The following is a 25415-nucleotide window of genomic DNA, read 5'->3' on the forward strand; positions in this document are numbered from 1 at the left end:
ACACTGGATAGTGTTAATCTGGTATTAATCTTCCCAAGTACTTTAGGTAATGACCATAATCTTCAGTTTAGGAATAAGAAAACCTAGATTAGAAATAGTCAAAGTCACGCATCTTGTAAGAAGTGTGGCTGGGGTTCAAAGCCATGTCTGCCTCACTGCAAGGTTAGTGCCACTCCTGTAAAACGTGATACTTCATGTCACTTTTGATCTAATTTCATATGATCATTGGCTTTTACTTGCATAATGGTTAAGCACATGAGACCTAGAATGCAACCTTGGGGTCCACATTCTGAATCTACCACTTGCTGAGTGATTTTGGAAAAATTATTTAGCCTGTTTTTAGCTTCTTTGTTTCATATGTAAAATGGAAACAGCAATAGTTTCTTGTGAGAATTAGATAAGTTATATGTGGAAAGCCTGAACAAGGCCTGGGATGGTGAGTACTCAGTAAATATTATTACCATTGTTGTGATTAGACTGTTGGGTGTCTATGTTTGAATCCAGGCTCCTAAATGTCAATTTGTGCTTCCATAATAGGCCTAGGTATCAGTAAAGGAAGGGGCTTCCCTGGTGACTCAGTGGAAAAGAGTCTGCCTGTCAATGCAGGAGACCTGGGTTCAATTCCTGGGTCAGGAAGATCCCCTGGAGAAGGAAATAGCAACCCACTCCAGTATTCTTGCCTGGGGAATCCCATGGTCAGAGGAGCCTGGCAGGCTACAATCCACGGGGTCACAAAGAGTTGGACATGACTTAGTGACTAAACCACCACCACCACCAGTAAAAAAAAGTAAGGGTCATTAATTAAGAAATGTCAAATTTTCATATTAAACCAAATAATCTGTATTGTGGCTGAATTAAAATGAGCTATTTGAAGTGACCAAAGCCATCCTGAGATAAGATGTATTTTGAAACTCATAAGAAAGAACTAGCCAACAAGGTAGAAGAGCCTACAGAAGTAGGCTGAAGAAGAAAGGAAAACACGTTTGGGAAGATAATGAAATTTATCTCAATGGGAAGCAGACATTCTGCTTCTGACTAGCAGTATGTGGTTGTAAACAAAGGCTGCTGCTGCTGCTGCTAAGTCACTTCAGTCGTGTCCAACTCTGTGTGACCCCATAGACGGAAGCCCACCAGGCTCCCCCATCCCTGGGATTATCCAGGCAAGAACACTGGAGTGGGTTGCCATTTCCTTCTCCAATGTGTGAAAGTGAAAAGTGAAAGTGAAGTCGGTCAGTCATGTCTGACTTGTAGCGACCCCATGGACTGCAGCCCACCAGGCTCCTCCGTCCATGGGATTCTCCAGGCAAGAGTACTGGAGTGGCTTGCCATTGCCGGAAGTCCAAAAACTAGAGACAAGGTATGCAGGAAATTCTTTGTCTTGTTTAGATTTAGAGGGTGCAAAGCTCCATATAAGATGATAGAGGAATAGCTAAAGAATGGAAAGAGCCCAGTTTTTAGTCACCAATCACTGACTACAAACCTGGTCCCAGCACTTTCTGGCCACATTACTTCATTTGCTGAGGTTCACCTTCCTTGTCTGTATAATATACACTGGTGTGAGGCCTGAATAGAGAATGTATGCAAGATGGCTGACAGAAAGCCTGGCCCACAGAAAACGCTATTGTGCATCCCAGGGGTTTAAATTTCACATCTGCTTCACAGACAAACAAAACCACTGTTTTCCATACCACTCATATGTCACTTTTTCTTAGGTTATAAATAAAATCTTTTTATAGAGGCTTTGTGGCATTGTTGAATTTTTGAGTTATTTGATACGAGCATCTCATTAGATCATGAACAAATTTCTACAATTCATGTCAGGTACACACGAGAAGTAGAAGCAAGGCAGAGCCCCACATGTTTAGAATATAAAACATACAAACACATTTAACATAAAGAAATATAGGATATCACTAAAAGCCTTAAAAGGGGAATAGAAAATTCATCATCTGTCTCTTACTTCAAGAATTAGTATTTCATGATACATTACTCTGGTCAAATAAACCACACAGTAGTTTTAGATTTGGAAAGATGAATCCATCAATTTATACATAAGTTGGCAACTTAACGGATAGTTATTGAAAATTTATTATTTGCCAGGCATTCTTCCACATGTTGTTTTACAACTCTAATGATTTAGAAAAATTTGTAATATACAATAGTTTGTCATACCGTTCCATCGACAGGATCTGTGGCTTTAAAGGATAAAAACGGGGCCAAGTCTGCTATTCTTTCTAATCCTTTGGTGCCAATCCGATTTCCTTGAGGTGTAGTTGTAAACCAGGTGCCTAAGTGAACATCCACAGGAGTTATTGTTTGAACTGTTTCTGGGGGAGGTTCATGGCTTTCATTTTTATGTGCCATAGATGACTGATTTTTCTGAATTTTTCCTGTGGGAGTTCAAGTAAATCAAACACAACAATTTAACTATAATATCACTTTACATAGAATTATTCATTAAGTTTTAATACCTGTAGGCTACCTCAGACACTGCTGCATAGAAAGTCCAAGTGGTAGTCATCAGTTATATTATTTCTCAAGTGGGGAAAAATCAGTTTATGAATATCTTATTCTTGGCACTTGAACCTTGTCTGAATTCCCATCACTACCCACAAATATACACATGCATAGAAAGTTTACTGTCTATGGAACAATACACATTATTATCAATTCTCTACACTTTTAAGTCTTGCTTACCTCTCCCCAGATTCCAGGTTTGGAGCCCTGTACCCAGCTTTTTAAAGTCTACATTTTCTCCCATGTATCTGTCAAACTTTTAGATTCTTTTTCTTTGACTTATTATACTCTAGTATGATAAAGTATAATTTTAACCCTTATTCTCCTGATTTTGTCATATTTCAGTTCCAGGAAACATTTCTTTTCAGCCCCGGATCTGGAGAACATTACCAATCAAGCATATCATTGGCCTCTCATATAGAGTGGATTTGTCCAGTTTAATTACTATACTTAAAACTATCTGCTACACACATCCCTCTCAACCCCTCCCCACCACCATTCAATTGGAACAAGGAGACAGAACCGAAGAAACTCACGTGGAACCCTATAACTATTATCTCAGTTCCTCTATCAAGGTAGATTTACTCTATTTGTATGAGTAACAAGTAATCTGTAGACAAGATCTGCCTGTATTGTCTAGCCTCAATGATGAAGTAAATTCAGACGGAGGAAAAAAAATTGCAAAAAGATAGTGAAGGATTGTTGCCTCCAGGGAAGTTGTTTAGATTTAAACCATGAAATGTGCAACAGGGCATGGATTTTGGTGTAAGATGCAGACTCAACTAACAGGGGGAACCAGAGAAGAAAGATACATTTAGACACATTTAAGCCTTTCCATTGCCCTAAGACTTAATTTGGACATATTAGCATTTCCAGAGGACTAACTGCAATACTTTGGCCACCTCATGCGACGAGTTGACTCACTGGAAAAGACTCTGATGCTGGGAAAGGTTGGGGGCGGGAGGAGAAGGAGACGACAGAGAATGAGATGGCTGGATGGCATCACCGACTCGATGGACATGAGTTTGAGTGAACTCCGGGAGTTGGTGATGGACAGGGAGGCCTGACGTGCTGTGATTCATGGGGTTGCGGAGAGTTGGACACGACTGAGTGACTAAAGTGAACTGAACTGAAAAGAGAACTGAAAGACAGACATATAGAAATTATTTAGAATGAAGCTCAAAGAGCCAATGTAACAGAAGCAATGAAAGAGAGGTAAAAGTTCTCTAACATAAGTTTAATTGGAATTATAGAAGAGGAGAGAGAAATGGATCAGAAACAATACTTAAAAAAGATAATTATTGAGAAAGTTCCAGAACCAATGAAACATACTAATCTACATATTCAAGAAGCCCAATATAGTCTTATTTGGGTAAATAAAAAGAAACCCATACCACTGCAGATGGTGATTGCAGCCATGAAATTAAAAGACGCCTACTCCTTGGAAGGAAAGTTATGACCAACCTTGATAGTATATTGAAAAGCAGAGACATTACTTTGCCAACAAAGGTCCGTCTAGTCAAGGCTATGGTTTTTCCCGTGGTCATGTATAGATGTGAGAGTTGGACTGTGAAGAAAGCTGATCGCCGAAGAATTGATGCTTTTGAACTGTGGTGTTGGAGAAGACTCTTGAGAGTCCCTTGAACTTCAAGGAGATCCAACCAGTCCATCCTAAAGGAGATCAGTCCTGGGTGTTCATTGGAAAGACTGATGTTGAAGTGAAACTCCAATACTTTGGCCACCTGATGCGAAGAGCTGACTCATTTGAAAAGCCCCTGATGCTGGGAAAGATTGAGGCCAGAAGGAGATGGGGACAACAGAGGATGAGATGGTTAGATGGCATCACAGACTCAATGGACATGAGTTTGGGTAAACTCTGGGAGTTGGTGATGGACAGGGAGGCCTGGAGTGCTGCTGTTCATGGGGTCATGACTGAACTGAACTGAGCGACTGAACTGAACTGATACCTAGTTAAATCATATTAACACTTCATTAAAAAAGAAAATGCTTTAAAGGCAGCCAGATTATCTTCTAAGCAACAACAATTATATAGACAGACAACTTTTCAACAGTAAAAGTGAATGCAAGACTAGCATGAAGAATTATTGTCAACATCAGTCAGTTCAGTCACTCAGTCATGTCTGACTCTTTGCGACCCCATGAACTGCACCATGCCAGGCTTCCCTGTCCATCACCAACTCCCAGAGCTTGCGCAAACTCATCAAGTCAGTGATGCAATACAACCATCTTATTCTCTGTTGTTCCCTTCTGCTCCTGCTTTGAATCTTTTCCAGCATCAGGGTCTTTTCAAATGAGTCAGTTCTTCACATCAGGTGGCCAATGTATTGGAGTTTCAGGTACAGCATCGGTCCTTCCAATGAATGTTCAAGACTGATTTCCTTTAGGATGGACTGGTTGGATTTCCTTGCAGTTCAAGAGACTCTCAAGTGTCTTCTCCAACACCACAGTTCAAAAGCATCAATTCTTTGGTGCTCAGCTTTCTTTATGGTCCAGCTCTCACATCCATACAAGACTACTGGAAAAACTATAGCTTTGACTAGATGGACCTGTGTTGGCAAAGTAATGTCTCTGCTTTTTAATACACTGTCTAGGTTGGTCATAGCTTTTCCTCCAAGGAACAAGTGTCTTTTAATTTCATGGCTGCAGTCACCATCTGCAGTGATTTTGGAACCCCAAAAATAAAGTCTCTCACTGTTTCCATTGTTTCTCCATCTATTTGCCGTGAAGTGATGAGACTGGATGCCATGATCTCAGTTTTTTGAATGCTGAATTTTAAGCCAGCTTTTTCACTCTCCTCTTTCACTTTCATCAAGAGACTCTTTAGTTCTTTATTGTCCACATACTAAGAGGAAATACCTGTCAGTCTATAATTCTATACCTAGTGAAATTATCTTTCAAGAATGTTGTTGTTTAGTTGCTAAGCCATGTCCGACTCTTTTGCCACACCATGATCTGCAGTACACCAGGATTTCCCAGGAAAGACTATTAGAATGGGTTGCCATTTCCTTCTCTCAGAGATCTTCATGAGTCAGGGATCTAACTTGTGTCTCCTGCATTGGCAGCAGGATTCTTTACCACTGAGTCACCTAGGAAGCCCCTTTAAGAATGAGGACAACATAAAGATATTTTCAGAAAATATGGTATGCAATAAGTAGCCTAAAATCTCCAGTTAAAACAACACAGGATCATCTAATTTTAAAATATACATCTACATGAGTTTGAGCAAACTCTGGGAGTTGGTGATAGACAAGGAAGCCTGGCGTGCTGCAGTCCATGGGGTCGCAAAGAGTCAGGCGTGACTGAGCGGCTGACTGACGTTATGCTCACAAGGGGGCTTCCCAGGTGGTTCAGTGATAAAGAATCCACCTGCCAGTGCAGGAGCTGCATACGATGGGGGCTCGTTCTCTTGGTCAGGAATACCGCCTGAAACAGGAAATGGAAACCCACTCCAGTATTCTTGATGGGATAATCCAATGGACAGAAGAGCCTAGGTGGATTACACTTCATGGGGTTGCAAAGAGTGAGACATGAATGAAGCAAGTGAACACACACGCACACTGCTCACAAGAGACATTATTAAACATAAACCACAGAAAGTAAAATAAAGTGTGGAAAAAGTTATACTGGAAAAGGACTAAACAATAGCTGGTGTAGCTATAATAATATAAGCAAAATCAGTATTAGGGCAAAAAGCAGAATCCTAGAATAAAAAATCATTGTATACTGATAAAATGTTAAATTGCTCACAAAGATTAAACAATTCTAAATTTGTAAGTATCTAAAATCATATTTTCAAAATATACAAAAACAAATCTGAAAACAATGAAAGGACTTAATTATTTCAGATTTAAAGAAATAAGGATTAAATGATGAGGAGTGAAGAAGCTATTTTACCCTTTCAAAAACTTTAAATATACTTCTACTGAATAAATTAACATTGTACATTAAAAAGTCTGTAAGGATATAGAATAAAAATGGTCAAAGTTTGAATATGGGGCAAATATGGCCTACTGTCTATTTCTGTATAGTCTGTGAAGTGATAATTCTTTGTACATTTCTACATAATTTAGAAAATCAAAGGATATTAATTTTTAATTGGAGGAAAATTACTTCACAATGCTGTGTTGGTTTCCGCCATTCAACAATGCAAATTCACCATAATTATACGTGTCATCTCCCTTTTGAGCCTCCCTCCCCTCCCCCGATGCCACCCCTTTAGGTCATCACAGAGCATCAGGCCGAGCTCCCTGTATTATATAGCAACTTCGTGCCAGCTATCTATTTTACACATGGTAGTGCCATGGCACCCCACTCCAGTGTTCTTGCCTGGAAAATCCCATGGATGGAGGAGCCTGGTGGGCTGCTGTCTACAGGGTTGCACAGAATCGGACACGACTAAAGCGACTTAGCAGCAGCAGCAGTACATATATGTCAATGCTAATTTCTCCAGTCATCCCACTCTTTCCTTCACCCACTGTGCCCACAAGTCCATTCTGTCTATACATCTGCATCTCCATTCCTTCCCTGCAAATAGGCTCATCAATACGATTTTTCTAGATTCCATATGTTAATATACAATATTTGTTTTTCTCTTTATGACTTACTTCACTCTGTAAAATAGGTTCTAAGTTCACCCATCTCCCTAGAACAGACTCAAATTTGTTCTTTTTTATGGCTGAGTAATATTCCATTATATACATAAACTTCTTTATCCATTCATCTGTTGATGGACATCTAGATTACTTTCATGTCCTAGCGACTGAAAACAGTGCTGGTACATGTGTCTTTTTCAATTATGGTTTTCTCAGAGTGAATGCTCAGTAGTGGGATTGTTGGGTCATATGGTAGTTTTATTCCTCATTTTTTAAGGACTCTCCATACTGTTTTCCATTGTGGCTGTTGCAGTTTACATTCCCACCAACAATAAAAGAGGGTTCCCTTTTTTCCACATTCTTTCTAGCATTTATTATTTGTAGATTTTTTGATGATGGCCATTCTGATTGGTGTGAAATGATATCTCATTGTAGTTTTAATTTGCATTTCTCTAATAATTAGTGAGGCTTCCCCAATGACTTAGCAGGTAAAGAATCTTCCTGCAATTGAGGAGACACAGTAGACATGGGTTTGATCCCTGAGCTGGGAAGATCACCTGGAGAGGAATGGCAACCCACTCCAGCATTCTTGCCTAGAGAATCCCATGGACAGAGGAGCCTGGCGGGCTATAGTCCATAGGGTCACAAAGAGTCAGACATGACTGAAGCAACTTAATGAGCATGCATGTACTCCGCATATAAGTTAAATAAGCAGGATGACAATATACAGCCTTGTCATACTCCTTTCCCAGTTTTGAACAAGTTTGAATTTTGAACCAGATTATTCCACGTCTGGTTCTAACTATTGCTTCTTGACCCACATGAAGCTTTCTCAGTAAACAGGTAAGGTGGTCTATTATTCCCATCTCTTTAAGAATTTTCCAGTTTGTTGTGATCCACACAGTCAAAGGATTTAGCACAAGCAATGAAGCAGAAGTAGATGTTTTTCTGGAACTCCCTTGCTCTTTCCATGATCCAATGAATATTGGCAATTTGATCTCTGGTTCCTCTGCCTTTTCTAAACCCAGCTTGTACATCTGGAAGTACTTGGTTCATGTACTGCCGAAGCCTAGCTTGAAGGATTTTGAGTAGAACCTGACTAGTATGTGAAATTAGTGCAGTGTGCAGTAGTTTGATTGGAGAAGGAAATGGCAACCCACTCCAGTGTTCTTGCCTGGAGAATTCCAGGGAATGGGGAGCCTGGTGGGCTTCCGCCTATGGGGTCACACAGAGTCGGACACGACTGAAGTGACTTAGCAGCAGTAGCAGCAGCAGCAGTAGTTTGAACATTATTTGGCATTACCTGTCTTTGGGATTGGAATGAAAACTGACTTTTCCAGTCCTGTGGCCACTTAGGAGTTTTCTAAATTTTCAGATATAGTGAGTGCAGTACTTTAACAGCATCACCTTTTAGGATTTTAAATAGCTCAGCTGGAATTCTGTCACCTCCACTAGCTTTGTTCATAGTAATGCTTCCTAAGGTCCACTTGATCTCACACATTTGTCCGGCTCTAGGTTGAGGGACCACAACATCATATTTATCTGGGTCAAGATTTTTTTTTAACAGTTCTGTGTATTCTTGCCACCTCTTCTTAATCTCTTTTGCTTCTGTTAGGTCCTTATCATTTCTTTTTTTCTTTATTGTGCCCATCTGTGCATGAAATGTTTCCTTGATATCCCCAATTTTCTTGACAAGATCTCTAGTCTTTCTCATTCTATTGTTTTCCTCTATTTCTTCGCATCATTCATTTTAAAAGGCCTTCTTTTCTCTCCTCACTAAAGGGAATGTCTTTCCTTTTCTCCCCTGCCTTTCACTTTTCTTCTTTCTTCAGTTATTTGCAAAGCATCCTCAGACAACCACTTTGGGCTAAAACTCAAAAACTAACAATACCAAATGCTGAGAAGAACAGGGGGAAACAAGAACACTTATTCATTGCTGATGAAAGTGCAAAAATGTGCAGCCTCTTTGGAAGAGGCCCTGGCTGTTTCTTACAGTTTCTTACACAGTTGCATGCATGCAGGTGTTCATAAGCAGCTTTATTTATAATTGCCCGAAACCTGGAAGCAACAAATATATCCCTCAATAGGTGGATGGATAAACCATTGCACATATATACAATGGAGTATTACTCTGTGATAAGAAATGAACTACCAAGTCATGAAAAGACCTGGAGGAATCTTAAATGCATATCGCTAAGTGAAAGCAGACAGTCTACAAAGGCTGCATGTTATCTGATTCCAATGAATGTGATATTCTCAAAATGGCAAAACAATGGAGAAAATAAAAAGATCAGAGGCTGCCAGGTGTTCTAGGCAGGGATGGGTCAGGGAAAGGAGAAGTTTGAATAAGTAGAGCCTAGGGGATATTTCAGATAGTGAAACTATCCTGTATAATATTGAAATGGTGGATTCATGATATATATTTGTCATAATTCATAGAACTGTACCACACAAAAAGAGAACCTTAATGTAAGCTATGTGGACTTGAGTTAATAAACATGTGTCAACATTGGTTCTTCAGTTGTAACAAATGTAGCACACTTTCTAGATGGTAAAAATAGGGAAAAACTGTGAGCCTGGAAGAGAGGGAGACTTTGGGAATTCTGTCTACTTTCTGCTATGTTTTTTCCTGTAAAACTAAAATTTCCATAAAAAATAAAGTCTGTGGATGGTGACAGCGATGAAATTAAAAGATGCTTACTCTTTGGAAGAAAAGCTATGACAAACCTAGACAGCGTATTAAAAAGACATCACTTTGCCGACAAAGGTCTGCTTAGTCAAAGCGATGGTTTTTCCAGCAGTCGTGTACAGATGTGAGAGTTGGACCATAAAGAAGGCTGAGTGAGGAAGAATTGATGCTTTTGAACCATGGTGCTCGAGAAGACTCTTGAGAGTCCCTTGGCAAACAAGGAGATCATACCAGTCAACCCTAAAGGAAATCAATCCCGAATATTCATTGGAAGGACTGATGCTGAAGCTAAAGCTCCAATACTTTGGCCACCTGATATGAACAGTCAATTCACTGGAAAAGACCATGATGCCACTGAGGGCAGGAAGAGAAGTGGGTGACAGAGGGTGAGATGGCTGGATGGCATCACTGACTCAATGGACACGATTTTGAGCAAACTCTGGGAGATAGTGAAAGATAGGGAAGCCTGGCGTGCTGCATTCCATGGGGTCACAGCGTTGGACACGAATTAGTTACTAAATGGTAAATTGAAAAACGAGAGATTGTGTCACCTTAGATTTAAGAGCTGTAAAGAAATCTGGACACACTGCTCTGGAGGCAGAAGACTTTGGAATCAGGCAATTAGAGAAGCGGCTATGCAGAACAGCCTTACATCAAGTCCTCTTATAAGAGAGACAGCTATTGGGCTGGGAAGTCTAGAAAGCTATAGGAATACTTTCATCTACTTCTCCAACAAGGAATCTTCTGGTACTATCCAAGAAAAATCTATTTCATTTTTTTTTTAATTGAAGTGCAGTTGCTGTGCAATATTATATAAGTTACAGGTATACAATATAGTGATTCATGATTTTTAAAGGCTGTGCTTCATTGATAGGTATTATAAAATACTGGTTATATAACCTGTGTTTTACAGTATGTCCTTGTAGTTAATTTTATAGCTAATAGTTTGTACCTCTTAATCCTCCACTATACTGTCCTTTTCCTCTTTCCTCTCCCCATTGTAACTACTAGTTTCTTCTTTATACCTGTGAGTTTGCCTCTTTTTTGTTACATTCATTAGTTTGTTGTACTTTTTAGATTTCACATAAAAGTGATATCAGACAGCATTTATCTTTCTTTTTCCAAAATTTATTTATTTATTTATTTATTTTTGCATTTCAATAATTTAATATGAACAATCAGAACTAATTAACAGTATAACAATATTTTACAACTGAAATAATTAAAATAAACTAAAAAATTACTACGTAAAACAGGTCTGATCTAGCTTATTTACTTTCTATAATCTCTTCAGTGCTGCAAAACCATTTATTTCTTTTTTTTTTCTTTCATGTTTTAATAAACACTTTGTCTTTTTGTATTGCTTTCTTTTTCATCACAATAATAGAAATATAACACCATTCATCACTGTAAAACACATTTCCACATAAATGCTGATAAGCACAAAATATTTTTCATCATTTACATTTTAACTGTAATAACATATGGCAGGATTAAAGCTGCATCCATCATGTGTCTAACTAACCTTGCTGTAATGAATTTTTAAATGTAATGGTTTCTGTCGCAAAGTAAAATCGTACATAATGTCTAGTGACACAGTACTCTGGTGGATGGGTGGTTTTGGAAAATGGAAATGTAACTTCATTTTTAATTAGATTTATAAACTTCACCACCTCCCCCTCCAGCCAGCTTCCCAACCCTCCCTCCCACCACCATTATTTATTTATTTATTTTTTTAAATGAGGCTTTTAATTAATGTTTGACAGAGCTGATTCAAGTTGAACAGACTAAATTTCTTTAAACAAACTTACTTATACTCCAGAGTCCTTTAAAAACTTAATAGCATTTATACATTGAAGGTATTTGATTTTCTTGTAACTAGCACTTCAAATGCAACAAGCATTTGAAGCAACAAGCATTTGACCCAACAAGTAAAACTTTCTACAGTTCATAACTTTTATAAATAAAATAAATTAAATGTACAGTGAATAAGTTCTCTGAAATATTTCAATATTTCTGCAGGTTTAGTAACATCATAAAATACATTTCAACTAAAATTCACAAATCTAAAAACCTGTTAGGCATTTTTAGGCGTTTTAAGTTGGAAATGAAGACCAATGTTACATCGTAATATGCCAATTACAAATCGTACTTCAAATAGCAAATACTACAGTTTGTCCCAAACTTTAAAAACTATTCATGAACTCAACACTGAACTATTGATGGCTATGAGAATTGTTTCCTAGCCTTTTTGAAAATTTCAACCCTTTTACGTTTAAGGTAATTATTGATATGTACGATCCCGTAGCCATTTTCTTTATTGCTTTGGGTTCAAGTTTATATAATCTTTCTGTGTTTCCTGTCTAGAGAAGATCCTTTAGCATTTGTTGGAGAGCTGGTTTGGTGATGCTGAATTCCCTCAGCTTTTGCTTGTCTGTAAAGCTTTTGATTTCTCCTTCATATTTGAATGAGATCCTTGCTGGGTATAGTAATCTGGGCTGTAGGGTATTTTCTTTCATCACTTTAAGTATGTCTTGCCACTCCCTTCTGGCCTGAAGAGTTTCTGTTGAAAGATCAGCTGTTATCCTTATGGGAATCCCCTTATGTGTTATTTGCTGCTTTTCCCTTGCTGCTTTTAATATTTGTTCTTTGTGTTTGATCTTTGTTAATTTGATTAATATGTGTCTTGCAGTATTTCGCCTTGGGTTTATCCTGTTGGGGACTCTCTGGGTTTCTTGGACTTGGGTGATTATTTCTTTCCCTATTTTAGGGAAGTTTTCAACTATTATCTCCTCAAGTATTCTCTCATGGTCTTTCTTTTTGTCTTCTTCTTCTGGGACTCCTATGATTCGAATGTTGGAGCGTTTAACATTGTCCCAGAGGTCTCTAATATTGTCCTCATTTCTTTTAATTCGTTTTTCTTTTTCCCTCTCTGTTTCATTTATTTCTACAATTCTATCTTCTAGTTCGCTTATCCTGTCTTCTGCCTCTGTTATTCTACTGTTTGTTCCCTCCAGAGTGTTTCTGATCTCATCTATTGCATTATTCATTGTATATTGACTCTTTTTTATTTCTTCTAAGTCCTTATTAAATCTTTCTTCCATCTTTTCAATCCTTTTCTCCAGCTTATTTATCTGTAACTGCATTTTGCTTTCAAGATTTTGAATCATTTTCACCATCAAAATTTGAAATTCTTTATCAGGTAAATTCCCTATATCTTCTTCTTTTGTTTGTGTTGGTGGGCAATTATCTTGTTCCTTTACTTGCTGGGTATTTCTCTGCCTCTTCATCTTGCTTATATTGCTTTGCTTGGGGTGGCCTTTCCCTCTTCTTGCAGTTTGTGGAGTTCTCTTTATTATGTAGTTTCTTCGCTGTGTGTGGGGTTGGACGGGTGACTTGTCCGGGTTCCCTGGTTAGGGAAGCATGTGTCGGTGTTCTGGTGGGTGGAGCTGGATTTCTTCTCTCTCCTTTAGAAGACAATGGGCTGCTTTTCTGGGAGCCTGATGACCTCTGCCAGTATTCAGAAGTTGTTTTGTGGACTTTACTCTGCATTCAAATGTTCTTTTGATGAATTTGTGGGGGAGAAAGTGGTCTCGCCGTCTTATCCCTCCGCCATCTTGTTCCTTCCTCCCCAGAACACTGGATTCTTATATTCCACTTGGTCCTGGAGTATCTCTTCCCAGCTGCTCCAGCAAGGTGCAGCCACTGCACCTTACCTTGGACGAGGGGTATCTCCTCAAGGCCGCCCCTCCTGCTCCGAATGTGGATCAGCTCCTCTCGGCCCTCCGGTGCCCAAGCAGCCACCGCCTCCTGGACGTGGCACAGCTCCTCTCAGCCACCGCCCTAACCCTGGGTGCAGGACAGCTCCTCTCAGCCACGATTCTGCACGTGGTCGGTTGCACCGGAGCCGGGCGTCTCCCGCGTCTGCGCCGCCGGAGCCGGGTGTCTCTCGCGTGAGTCTGCAGCATTTATCTTTCTGTATCTGATTTATTTCACTTAGTATAATGCCCTCAAAGTCCATCCATGTTGCTGCAAACGGTAAATTTTCATTCTTTTTTTTATGGATGAGTAGTATTCCATTCGGAGAAGGCAATGGCAAGCCACTCCAGTACTCTTGCCTAGAAAATCACATGGACAGAGGAGCCTGGTGGGCTGCCAATCCATGGGGTCGCTACTAGTCGGACACGACTGAGCGACTTCACTTTCACTTTTTACTTTCACACATTGGAGAAGGAAATGGCAACCCACTCCAGTGTTCTTGCCTGGAGAATCCCAGGGACGGCGGAGCCTGGTGGGCTGCCGTCTATGGGGTCGCACAGAGTCGGACATGACTGAAGTGACTTAGCAGTAGCAGCAGCAGTATTCCATTGTCGGAGAAGGCAATGGCAAGCCACTCCAGTGCTCTTGCCTGGAAAGTCCCATGGATGGAGGAGCCTGGTGGGCTGCAGTCCGTGGGGTCGCTAGGGGTCAGACACGACTGAGCGACTTCACTTTCACTTTTCACTTTCACACATTGGAGAAGGAAATGGCAACCCACTCCCGTGTTCTTGCCTGGAGAATCCCAGGGATGGGGGAGCCTGGTGGGCTTCCGTCTATGGGGTCAAACAGAGTCGGACACGACTGAAGCGACTTAGCAGCAGCAGCAGCAGTAGCAGTATTCCATTGTATATATGTACCACATCTTACCACATCTTTATCCATTCATCTGTTGATGGATGCTTAGGTTGCTTCCCTATCTTGGCACTTGTAAATAATATTGTTATGAACATTGGGGTGTATCTTCTTGAATTACCGGTTTTGGGGTTTTTTGGATATTGCATAGTAAAGGAAACCATTGATAAAATGAAAAGACAACTTACTGAATGGGAGGAAATATTTGCAAATGATATGACTGATAAGGAGTTAAAATCCAACATATATAAATAGTTCATACAACTCAATATAAAAAAAAACCTGATTATAAAATGGGCAGAAGAACTGAATAGACATTTTTCCAAAGAGGAAAGGCAGATGGCCAACAGGGTCATGAAAAGATGCTCAACATCCCTAATCATCAGAGAAATGCAAATCAACCATAATGAGATACTATGTCACACCTCTCAGAATGGCTGTCATCAAAAAGGTCACAGATAACAAATGCTGGAGATGGTATGTAGAACAAAGGACTCTTATACACTACTGGGGGAAATTAAATTGATACAGTCACTGTGGAAAACATTATGGAAGAAAACAAAATAGAACTACTATAGAGACCAAAGGAATGAGTTGCTTTTGCAGGGGACTTCCCAGGTGGTGCAGTGGTAAAGAGCCTGCCTGCCAGTGCAGGAAGTAAAAGAGATCCCTGGGTTGGGAAGATCCCCTGAAGGAGGACATGGTAACCCACTTCAGTATTCTTGCTGGAGAATCCCATGGACAGAGGAGCCTGGTGGGCTATAATCCGTGGGGTCTCAAAGAGTTGGATAAGACTGAAGCAACTTAGCGTGGCATAGGTGCTGCTGCTAAGTCGCTTAAGTCACGTCCAACTTAAGGTATGAGGTCCAACTGAAGGTTTGAGGAAGTAGACATCTTCATACTGAGCTGGAGGTAGGGGTATAAACTGCAACTGTCTCTGAGGAGAGCAAGTAATTTAGATCATGACAGACGCTGTTGATTGCTTACCCAACTGTTCTCAACCTTCCTTTCTCCCTACTAGCAGTGCTCATCTCCTGAGAAAAAAGCCAAAACTGTCAGATGCTGTTTTCCCAGCCTAGGTCCCCATCCAGGTCTAGTCAATGAGATATAAGAGGAGACCTGGGCGGGGAGAGTGGGGTGCTGGTGGACTCTGGAGGTATTTTTCTCCCTGATAAAGAAAGACATGTGAAGTTTCAGTATCCAACTCTCAGAAATTAATAGAATGAATATACAGAAAAGTAGAAGGATTTGGTAGATCTGAAAAGCACCGTGAACCAACTCAACATAATCCAGATTTAAGCAATTTTCACACAATAGTGGGATACAAATTATACTAAAATTCTTAATTTATCTACTTAAAAATAACTGCAATATATAGTGGAACTGTATGTAAATTTGTTCTGTATTTTCCAAGTTTCCTGTAAATGTGTTATCATACTTTCATAATTTAAAAAGTAAAAAAGAAAGGAAAAAAGGACACGTGAAAACTCTTATGTTCACCCTCTTTCCTTTCTTCATTTTAAAATTTACTTTTTTTTTAATTGAAGTATAATTGATTTACAGTGTTGTGCCAATCTCTGTCATACAGCACAGTAACTCAGTTATACACATTATAGGCATTCTTTGCCCTCTTTCCTTTCTGCTTTGGAAGTTACGGCACAAGGACCTCACACCTGGATCTGACGTGGTTTTTTTGCTATTCTGAGGAAAAGAGGAAGACAGAGAAGCCTACCCAGAAGCTTGATATCACTGATTGCTCATCTAACCCTAAAAGCCCAGGTGTTAGAGCTAACGTTGTCCCTGGTGGCTCAGTTGGTAAAAATCTGCCTACAGTGCAGGAGACCCAGGTTCAAGCCCTGGCCCGGGAAGATCCCCTGGAGAAGGAAATGGCAACTCACTCCAGTATTCTTGCCTGGAAAATTTCACGGACAGAGAAGATTGGCCGGCTACAGTCCTGGGATTGCAAGAGTTTGACACGACTTAGTGACTACACCACCACCACCACCATTTCGGAGTACATAATGACATAGAAAAATGTTTGCTATTTATTACAAAAAGATCAAAGTGATCAAGAAATGTGTAGTGCTGTGATTCCCGTTGAAATCTGCATTTATTCAACAAAAAGATAATAATAATAATAGTAATAACAATGCTGCTGCTACTGCTAAGTCGCTTCAGTCGTGTCCGACTCTGTGCGACCCCATAGACGGCAGCCCACCAGGCTCCGCCATCCCTGGGATTCTCCAGGCAAGAACACTGGAGTGGGTTGCCATTTCCTTCTCCAATGTGTGAAAGTGAAACGTGAAAGTGAAGTCTCTCAGTCTTGTCCGACTAGTAGCGACCCCACGGCCTGTGGCCCACCAGGCTCCTCTGTCCATGGGATTTTCTAGGCAAGAGTACTGGAGTGGCTTGCCATTGCCTTCTCCGAGTAATAACAATACAAAGCATTTATTAAGCTCTTGGACTGGTTAAATCCATTATAAATTGAGGCTTCAGTTACTACCTTTCTTTGTGACGACAGTCTCCGATGCTGCTGTTTCCGACTTCTGCTGAGAAATCGTGTCCATCAGGTCAGCGCTGTGAGCACTGGCCGGCACATCAGTAGGAAGACTGACGGGACCTGAATCGGGACTACTGCTCACAGTCCCGTCTGCAAAGAGAATCTGAAGAAAAAGCCAAAGGGGAGCATTGGAAGAAAACGAGGAAGAAACTGGTTAACAACACTGTGTGTCAAACTGCAACAGGTTAAAAATAACTCAACGAAGTGCAACTTGCTGACTTGCAGATCCAGTAGTATAAAGCCTGTTATGATTTAGAGATCTGGAGCTCAGAGACAACAGAGCCAATAACACTCTAATACAAAACAAGGATATTACTTTGTTTTCCATTTACTTTCTGTTTTATTTTCATTTCATGTATTTTATCATTTTGACTTGTTTTACGATTTTCCATTCTTCACCCTTCCTCTCCATAATTGGGAAATGATTCACCCTATTTCAATTTTTCTAATGACTACACTTAAAACTTCATCACATTCAGACGCTTGGTTTCTGTCAGTATCTGTCTAGTAGGTATACCACCTAAGGTAGTGTTTTTCTTCCAATTATAACATTCTTTGTCATTTTTAAAGCATTATTCATTTTTCAAATGAGTTGTATCTCTTCCTTGTCATAGCACTATTACCCACCTCCAGCTTGTTTGTATTTTACTTTGCAGCAGGAAAGAGTAATTTAATATATTCCTTTACCTGTGTGGATCCATCCAGCATGTATTTGACAACAGTGCCTTGACTGGTGATAACTCTCGATGCTTCCTGCTCCAACGGTGGCATCATCATTTTGTAGAACTCATGGTGCTTCACCTTCTGGGGGTAGTTCTGTCGGACCATGATATCCCAAGTGGGTTCCTCACCTACAATACATTGATCTTGAAAAGGGACAAAAAAAGGCTTACTGTGAACTGGGCAATGCTGTGGCTGGAATTTCACCTTCTTAATTTTTTTCATTATTTTGTTTATATCTGGACACTAGGACCGTTTTCAGGTCATGACAGATGGCCCCAATGTGGGTTATTTTCTGCCTTTGAAAAAATTATTTTGTTCTGGCTGTGCTGGGTCTTCTTTGCGCTTTGGCTTCCTCTAGCTGGGGTGCGTGGGCTTCTCGGTGCGGTGGCCTCTCTGGTTGCAGACCGCAGGCTCTAGGTGTACAGGCTCGGTAGCTGTGCTGCACAGGGTTAGTTGCTCCATGACATCCTGGTTTTGTCAGACCAGGGATGGAACCTGGGTCCTCTGCACTGGCAGGCAGATTCTCAGGGACTGGATCACCACAGAAGTCCCTTTTAGCTACCTTTCTTACTGTCATATATAGTAAATAAGGCCATTTACTTAATAGGTACTTTCTTCATGTATTAGCCATTCTCTCTACTGATGAGAGAGAACATCAGGACATGTCAGGACAAAATTAGGAAGGGAGCAGTTATGCTGTCTTAGATATTGCCTTTTCTTTCTGTTGGTATTTTCCTCGCATCCTCTTCTTTTCTCTCTCTTCCAGGGATGCACAGTGCTCCCTGGCAGTCCCCCAGTCACCTGGAGCCCCAGGAGAAATCATTCACTCAGGTCTGTTCTTTTGAAATCACTTATCATCTTTCAAAGTTAACACAATCCTCTCATCTCTAACCAAGTCCAGATTTTTCTCATGGTTCTACTCTTAACTGGCAATCAAGGAGAAAAGAACCTAATCAATTCCTCTAAAGGAAAGTACTATTATTGAGAATTTCTGGCACACAGCACCTACTCAGGTTTTGCTAATTGAATAATTTCCTTTTCTCCATTTAAAAAGTCATTTGCTAACATGAAATCCAATGTCTGTCAGTGATGGAGTACATTAAAAACTCACAGTCTCTTCACTTGATTACATGTTATCTACATTTTTAAATAAATCTATTTGATACATGTGTATCATCTTGGATATCCAAAATAGAGACTGAATAAAAAGGCTATTTGCAGAAAAATATTTACAACATAATTTGTGTAAATTTTGCATTACTCACATTATTTTTTATTATAAAGGCATACATATAGCATATTGTACAAACCTACTTGCACAAAAATCTAAATCTTGCTCACTATAGGAGAAAGAAAAGAAATAGAACATAGTGGGAAATTTGGGGTTGCTGCTGCTGCTGCTGCGTAGCTTCAGTCATGTCCGACTCTGTGCAACCCCATAGACAGCAGCCCACCAGGCTCCTCCATCCCTGGGATTCTCCAGGCAAGAACACTGGAGTGGGTTGCCACAACTATGTAATTTTAAAAAATATTTTGATTAAAGTATGACAGAAAACAATCTTTATTTTGTCTGGCTGTCACATGAATATGTTATATTATCTATTATATTTTTCTGTATTAAAAGTTAAAATAAAATGCTATTGGTTCTGGAGGGAAAAATAAAGTGGTTTACTAATATGAAATGAGGGAATTTCAAGGACTATATAGGGCTAGTGGGAAAATATTTTTGAAGAAGCATCCTTTATGGTACCCTTCAAGTCAAAGAAGGAATAATTAAAAAAATAATAAACATCTGTTGATATATTTATGCATGTTAAATGTTTTGTATATGTATTTTGTTCAGCCTACCTCAACAACCCTTTAAGGTAGACACTTTCATTTTCCAGAGTTTTCAGATGAATTAATGGAGGGTAACTTCTTTAAGGTCACACAGCTAGTAAGAGCTAAGATTTGAAAGAAAGTCTCTGTGCTCAGCCTTTCCCTTATACTGCAAAAACAACCACTGCTACCACAACTAAAATCAAACAAACAAAAACCTAACACTGCAGTAATAGTCTCCAGATTAGAAAGTATTTTATCATTTAATATTTATAACAATCCTGTTTAGTAGATAATGTTATTTTATAAATGAAGAGATTCAGGGTGGTGGGTTATAACTTGTTCAAGGTCGCCCTGGAAAGAACTCAAGTTTCTAGGCTCTTTCTTCTTACACTATGTCACCTTCTTTCCCTTGCCCTAGGCTGACCCTATGAAGACAGTGCTAATTTGATGTTTATGTTGTCATTATGTTCAGACTTGAATTAGAATATACATAATACATGGGCTTTGGAGAAGGCAATGGCAAGCCACTCCAGTACTCTTGCCTGGAAAATCCCACGGATGGAGGAGCCTGGTGGGCTGCAGTCCATGGGGTCGCTACGAGTCAGACATGACTGAGCGACTTCGCTTTCACTTTCCACTTTCACACATTGGAGAAGGAAATGGCAACCCACTCCAGTGTTCTTGCCTGGAGAATCCCAGGGACGGGGAGCCTGGTGGGCTGCTGTCTATGGGGTCGCACAGAGTTGAACACGACCGGAGTGACTTAGCAGCAGCAATACAAGGGCTTCCCAGGTGGCCCTAGGGGTAAAGAACCTGCTTGCCAATGCAGGAGATGCAAGAGATGTGGGTTCGGTCCCTGGGCCAGGAAGATCCCCTAGTGGAGGGCATGGCCACCCACTCTAGTGTTCTTGCTTGGAGAAGTCTATGGACAGAGGAACCTGGAGGGCTACAGTCCATAGGGTAACAAAGAGTCAGACACGACTGAAATGACTTAGCATGCAATACATGGAATATTTTAGAAAGATTATGTGTTCCAGGCAGAGTTATTATTAATTACATTGTCCACTCTAACACAAAGATGAAAACATCAGACTAGGAAATGAAACTAACAGAAAAGACAGGTAAAACAAGTATTAGGCTGAGGTTTGATAATAGAATCAAGAAAACAAGCAGCAAACAATTATGTCTCTGAACTTGAAAACAATATCCCTCTCAGGACATTCATAGCACGTTTAACTTTGGAAGACCCTCCGGGACCTTCAGTCTTAGTAACACACACAGTCGATCCCATCATGGAAAACTTGAACCACTAGGAATTCTGAGAAATAGAAACAAAGGTCCAGAGTCTATTTTTAATAATTCAGAAATCCTAATGAAAAGTAATGAGTTTGAGTGAACTCCGGGAGTTGGTAATGGACAGGGAGGCCTGGCGTGCTGTGATTCACGGGGTCGCAAAGAGTTCAGTTGCTCAGACTGAACTGAACTGAACTGAACTGAATGAAAAGTAAAACAGACATAATAGCTACAATATTGTTTCTTCTCATTTGGCTGGCAAGTGAATATCACCATTGAATTGTTTTTCAATTAGCACGCTCTTTATCTTTGACGGATACACTTATCAAATATGGGATACATAAGGGAATTACAGGGGGATTCAATGGTGAAGAATCCTCATGCCAATGCAGGAGACACGAGTTTGATCCCCAGGTCGGAAAGATCCCCTAGAGTAGAAAATGGCAACCCGCTCCAGAATTCTTACCTGGAGAGTCCCATGGACAGAGGAACTTGGTGGGCTACAGTTCATGGGGATGCAAAGAGTTGGACTTGACTGAGTGCACGCACACATACACACATACATGAATTATAATAGAGAGGGTATTTGGTTGTGAAAAAAATGTGATTCACTGATACAATGTAACATTTATCAACTGGGGAACAATGGTCCTGAGGCGGCAAGCTCTTATAAGGGCTATACAATTAATTAGAACCTGAATCCCAGCTCATCAGCTTGCTTTGTTCCTCTCCTAATTCTACTGGAATACTGGGTCTCCATTTAAATGATATTCAAATCAAATCACCACTATGGATGTCCTCCCTGAATTGGATTAGTTAAAGAAGTCCTATTGTACTTATTCATCTTAATAAGATGCCATAAACTCTATAAAAGTATGGGCTTCCCAGGTGGCGCTAGTGGTAAAGAACCCACCTGCCAATGCAGGAGATGTAAGAGACATAGGATCGATTCCTGGGTTGGAAGAACCCCTGGAGGAGGGTACAGAAACCTGCTCCAGTATTCTTGCCTGGAGAATCCCATGGACAGAGAAGCTTGGCGGGCTACCGTCCACGGAGTCGCAAGGGGTCAGACATGCCCGAGGCAACTTAGCATGTGCGCACCCTATAAAAGTATATGCTGATACCTGGAAACAAGACTGGTTTTCTTCATCCAGTTAACCTGCACTTATCTCTGTCTACTCTAGGCTCACTGTCCTTTGCTTTGATTAGACCAGCAGAGTTCTGCACATGCAGCCTTTTGTAAAGGCAAGAACACAAGACACATTGTAGTTATTAGGAGCATTAGCTTTGCCAGCACTGAACCAAGAATGGCATTTTATCTCTGTCACTTAGGAATTGAGTGACATGGGGAAGATACTGAATCCTCGGATGTCTCAGCTTATTTTGTGAAACAAAATTATTAGGGCTTAGAGGACAGTAGTGGCATTTTGTCATGTATGTTAAGTACTCAGATAGTGTCTGGCCCACAGTAAGTGCTCAAAAATGGTGGTTACTGTTAGCCCACTATTCATCATCAGCAGACGTATCTAACTGGTAGGAAACTACACAGTTTCAATGGTGATTCAAGCGTTTTCTATATAACTTCCCTCCTCCCCTGCCTCCTCATTCCCCTGGCCAGGACTCACCTGGGGACTCTTGTCCAGTGAAGGTCAATTGGAGCCCATTGGGGCAAGACACGTTCAGGTTTTGAAAAATGGGAACATGAGGACTCTCTTGTAAAACAGTCTCTGGTTCTTCTACTTCCTGTAAATAATTCAACATGTGAAGAATTTCCTATCATTTTCTAAATGAATTATTGCTTTATTATGACTAACAAGGACTTGCTGAATACTTAGAATATGACTTTCTCAGGACTATAGAGCCCTGCAGTGGAGCCTAATAAGGATGTCTCTCTACTGTGCAACTGATATTTTACTTGTAGCACAACACACAGGCATGTGAAACAGCTAAATAATAGTACCAAATGGTTGGGATCTTTCCTCAGAAAAGGGAGATATCAAAGTTAATAAGAGTGATTAGGAAAGGATGATAAAGAAGTTGGGACTTGAACTAGGCCTTGAAAGATGCCTCATATAGGCATGTGGGTGTAAGATCCCCAGCACCTTCCGTTTGATTCTTAGTACAGTTTGGATGCTAGAGACATTATGCTGTTAGGATATACGTCTTTTTTTTTCCCTATAGTGAGCATGCATTGCTTTTGTAAGTAAAAGCAATAAAAGAAAATAAAGACAATAAAAAGGATTACAAGTTTTAATGAGGGCTTGGGTGTGTCTACTTAACAAATTGTAAATGATTTTATGCTACCTGTGCCTGAATCCCTTGTTTGGTTATGTGTACTCTAGGATAAAAGCTATTTGTTATCTCCAACAATAATCATTTCAGTTTTTCCAATTGACTTTCTTAGTGGCTCACCACCAAAATCATCCCAACTGATCCCCCAGTATTGAATCTTTATTCTCTGTGGTCTTCTATTACTAATCATTTAGGTGGTTCTGCCTTTGTTACCAACAGAGAATAAAATCTGAATTGTCAACTAAAAATCAATTAATAACAAACACAGCAAAATTAAGAGGAAAAAGCTTATGAAATTCTGTAAAACAAACAGTATTGCTCAAAGACACAAACACGCCATAACAAATCTGTCATTACATTCAGAAACATTATCCCTTATTTCTTCATTATAGTCAATTAAAAAAAAATGTTGGGTGGACCAATTGTTTGGCCACCAAATTGCTTTCAGCTGAGTTAATGAATTACCTGGGACTATTCTCAACACTTCAACATTTTCACTTAACAAGGAGCAAGTGTCTGAGCTTGAGAAAACTTATCCAGTAAAGTTGTGTAAATATGGTGTAGAGGCTCAGTAACATTCAAACCCCATAACTTTCAACTTTTAATTTATTTATTCATTTTTATTGACTTATAGCTGTATTACAATGTTATGTTACAACATTATGTTAAATAGCAAAGTGACTCAGTTACACACATACATATTCTTTTCTCAGATTCTTTTCTGTTATGGTGTATCACAGTATACTGAATATAGTTCCCTGTGCTATACAGGAGAAGGCAATGGCAAGCCACTCCAGTACTCTTGCCTAGAAAATCCCATGGATGGAGGAGCCTGGTAGGCTGCAGTCCATGGGGTCGCTAAGGGTCGGACACGACTGAGCGACTTCACTTTTACTTTTCACTTTCACACATTGGAGAAGGAAATGGCAACCCACTCCAGTGTTCTTGCCTGGAGAATCTCAGGGACAGGGGAGCCTGGTGGGCTTCCATCTATGGGGTCACACAGAGTTGGACATGACTGAAGTGACTTAGCAGTAGCAGTAGCATTGCTACACAGTAGGACCTTGTTATTTACCCATTTTACATATACAGTTTGCATCTGCTGATTCCAAACTCCCAATCCAGCCCTCTTCCACCCACTCTCCCTTGGCAACCACCAGCTTATTCTCAATGTTTCTGATTCCATTTGTTTCATACATAGGTTCATTTGTGTCATATTTTAGATTCCACATATAAGCGATATCATATGATATCTGTCTTTCTCTTTCTGACTTCACTTACCATGATAATCCTTAGTTGCATTCACATTGCTGCAAATGGCATTATTTTGTTCTTATTTTTTTGGCTGAGTACTATTTCACTGTATGTGTGTATATATATACATACATACATACCTTCCCTGGTGGCTCAGATGGTAAAGCATCTGCCTGCAATGCAGGAGACCCGGGTTCAATACCTGAGTCAGGAAGATCCCCTGGAGGAGGGCATGGCAACCTACTCCAGTACTCTTGACTGGAAAATTCCATAGACGGAGGAGCCTGGTAGGCTGCAGTCCATGGAATTGCAAAGAGTTGGACACGACTGAGCAACTTCACTTTCACTTTCATATACATAAATATATATCTATGTAGATGTGATATATATAGTAGTATGGATGTGAGAGTTGGACTGTGAAGAAAGCTGATAGCTGAAGAATTGATGCTTTTGAACTGTGGTGTTGGAGAAGACTCGAGAGTCCCTTGGGACTGCAAGAAGATCCAACCATTCCATTCTAAAGGAGATCAGTCCTGGGTGTTCATTGGAAGGACTGCTGTTAAAGCTGAAACTCCAATACTTTGGCCACCTCATGTGAAGAGTTGACTCACTGGAAAAGACTCTGATGCTGGGAGGGATTGGGGGCAGGAGGAGAAGGGGACGACAGAGAATGAGATGGCTGGATGGCATCACCGATTCGATGTACATGAGTTTGAGTGAACTCTGGGAGTTGGTGATGGACAGGGAGGCCTGGCGTGCTGTGATTCATGGGGTCGCAAAGAGTCGGACATGACTGAGCGACTGAACTGAACTGAACTGAATAATTAGTGATGCTGACTGTCTTTTCATGTGCCTATTGGTCATCTGTATTTCTTCTTTGGAGAAATGTCTCTTTAGGTCTTCTGCCCATTTTTCAGTTAGATTGCTTGCTTTTTCTTGTCGAGTTGTAGGAGCTCTTTGTGTGTTTTGGAAATTAAGCCCT

The 25415-nt window shown here is 40.2% G+C and overlaps 1 protein-coding gene across 1 annotated transcript in view; it reads right to left on the reverse strand.

The window, feature by feature from the left end:
* SPAG17 (sperm associated antigen 17) overlaps positions 1-25415 on the reverse strand; it is a 269667-nt gene that overhangs the window by 71810 nt on the left and 172442 nt on the right. The window contains exons 26-29 of the mRNA XM_055403672.2: positions 22513-22630; positions 17738-17916; positions 16994-17153; positions 2173-2390 (exon numbers count right to left, since the gene is read on the reverse strand). Of these exons, the coding sequence (XP_055259647.2) occupies positions 2173-2390; positions 16994-17153; positions 17738-17916; positions 22513-22630 (675 nt within the window). The remainder of the gene's footprint in view (positions 1-2172; positions 2391-16993; positions 17154-17737; positions 17917-22512; positions 22631-25415) is intronic.

Source organism: Moschus berezovskii, chromosome 4, assembly GCF_049115385.1.
Source record: "Moschus berezovskii isolate FMDL1 chromosome 4, NW_MosBer_1.0, whole genome shotgun sequence".
NCBI lineage: Eukaryota > Metazoa > Chordata > Mammalia > Artiodactyla > Moschidae > Moschus > Moschus berezovskii.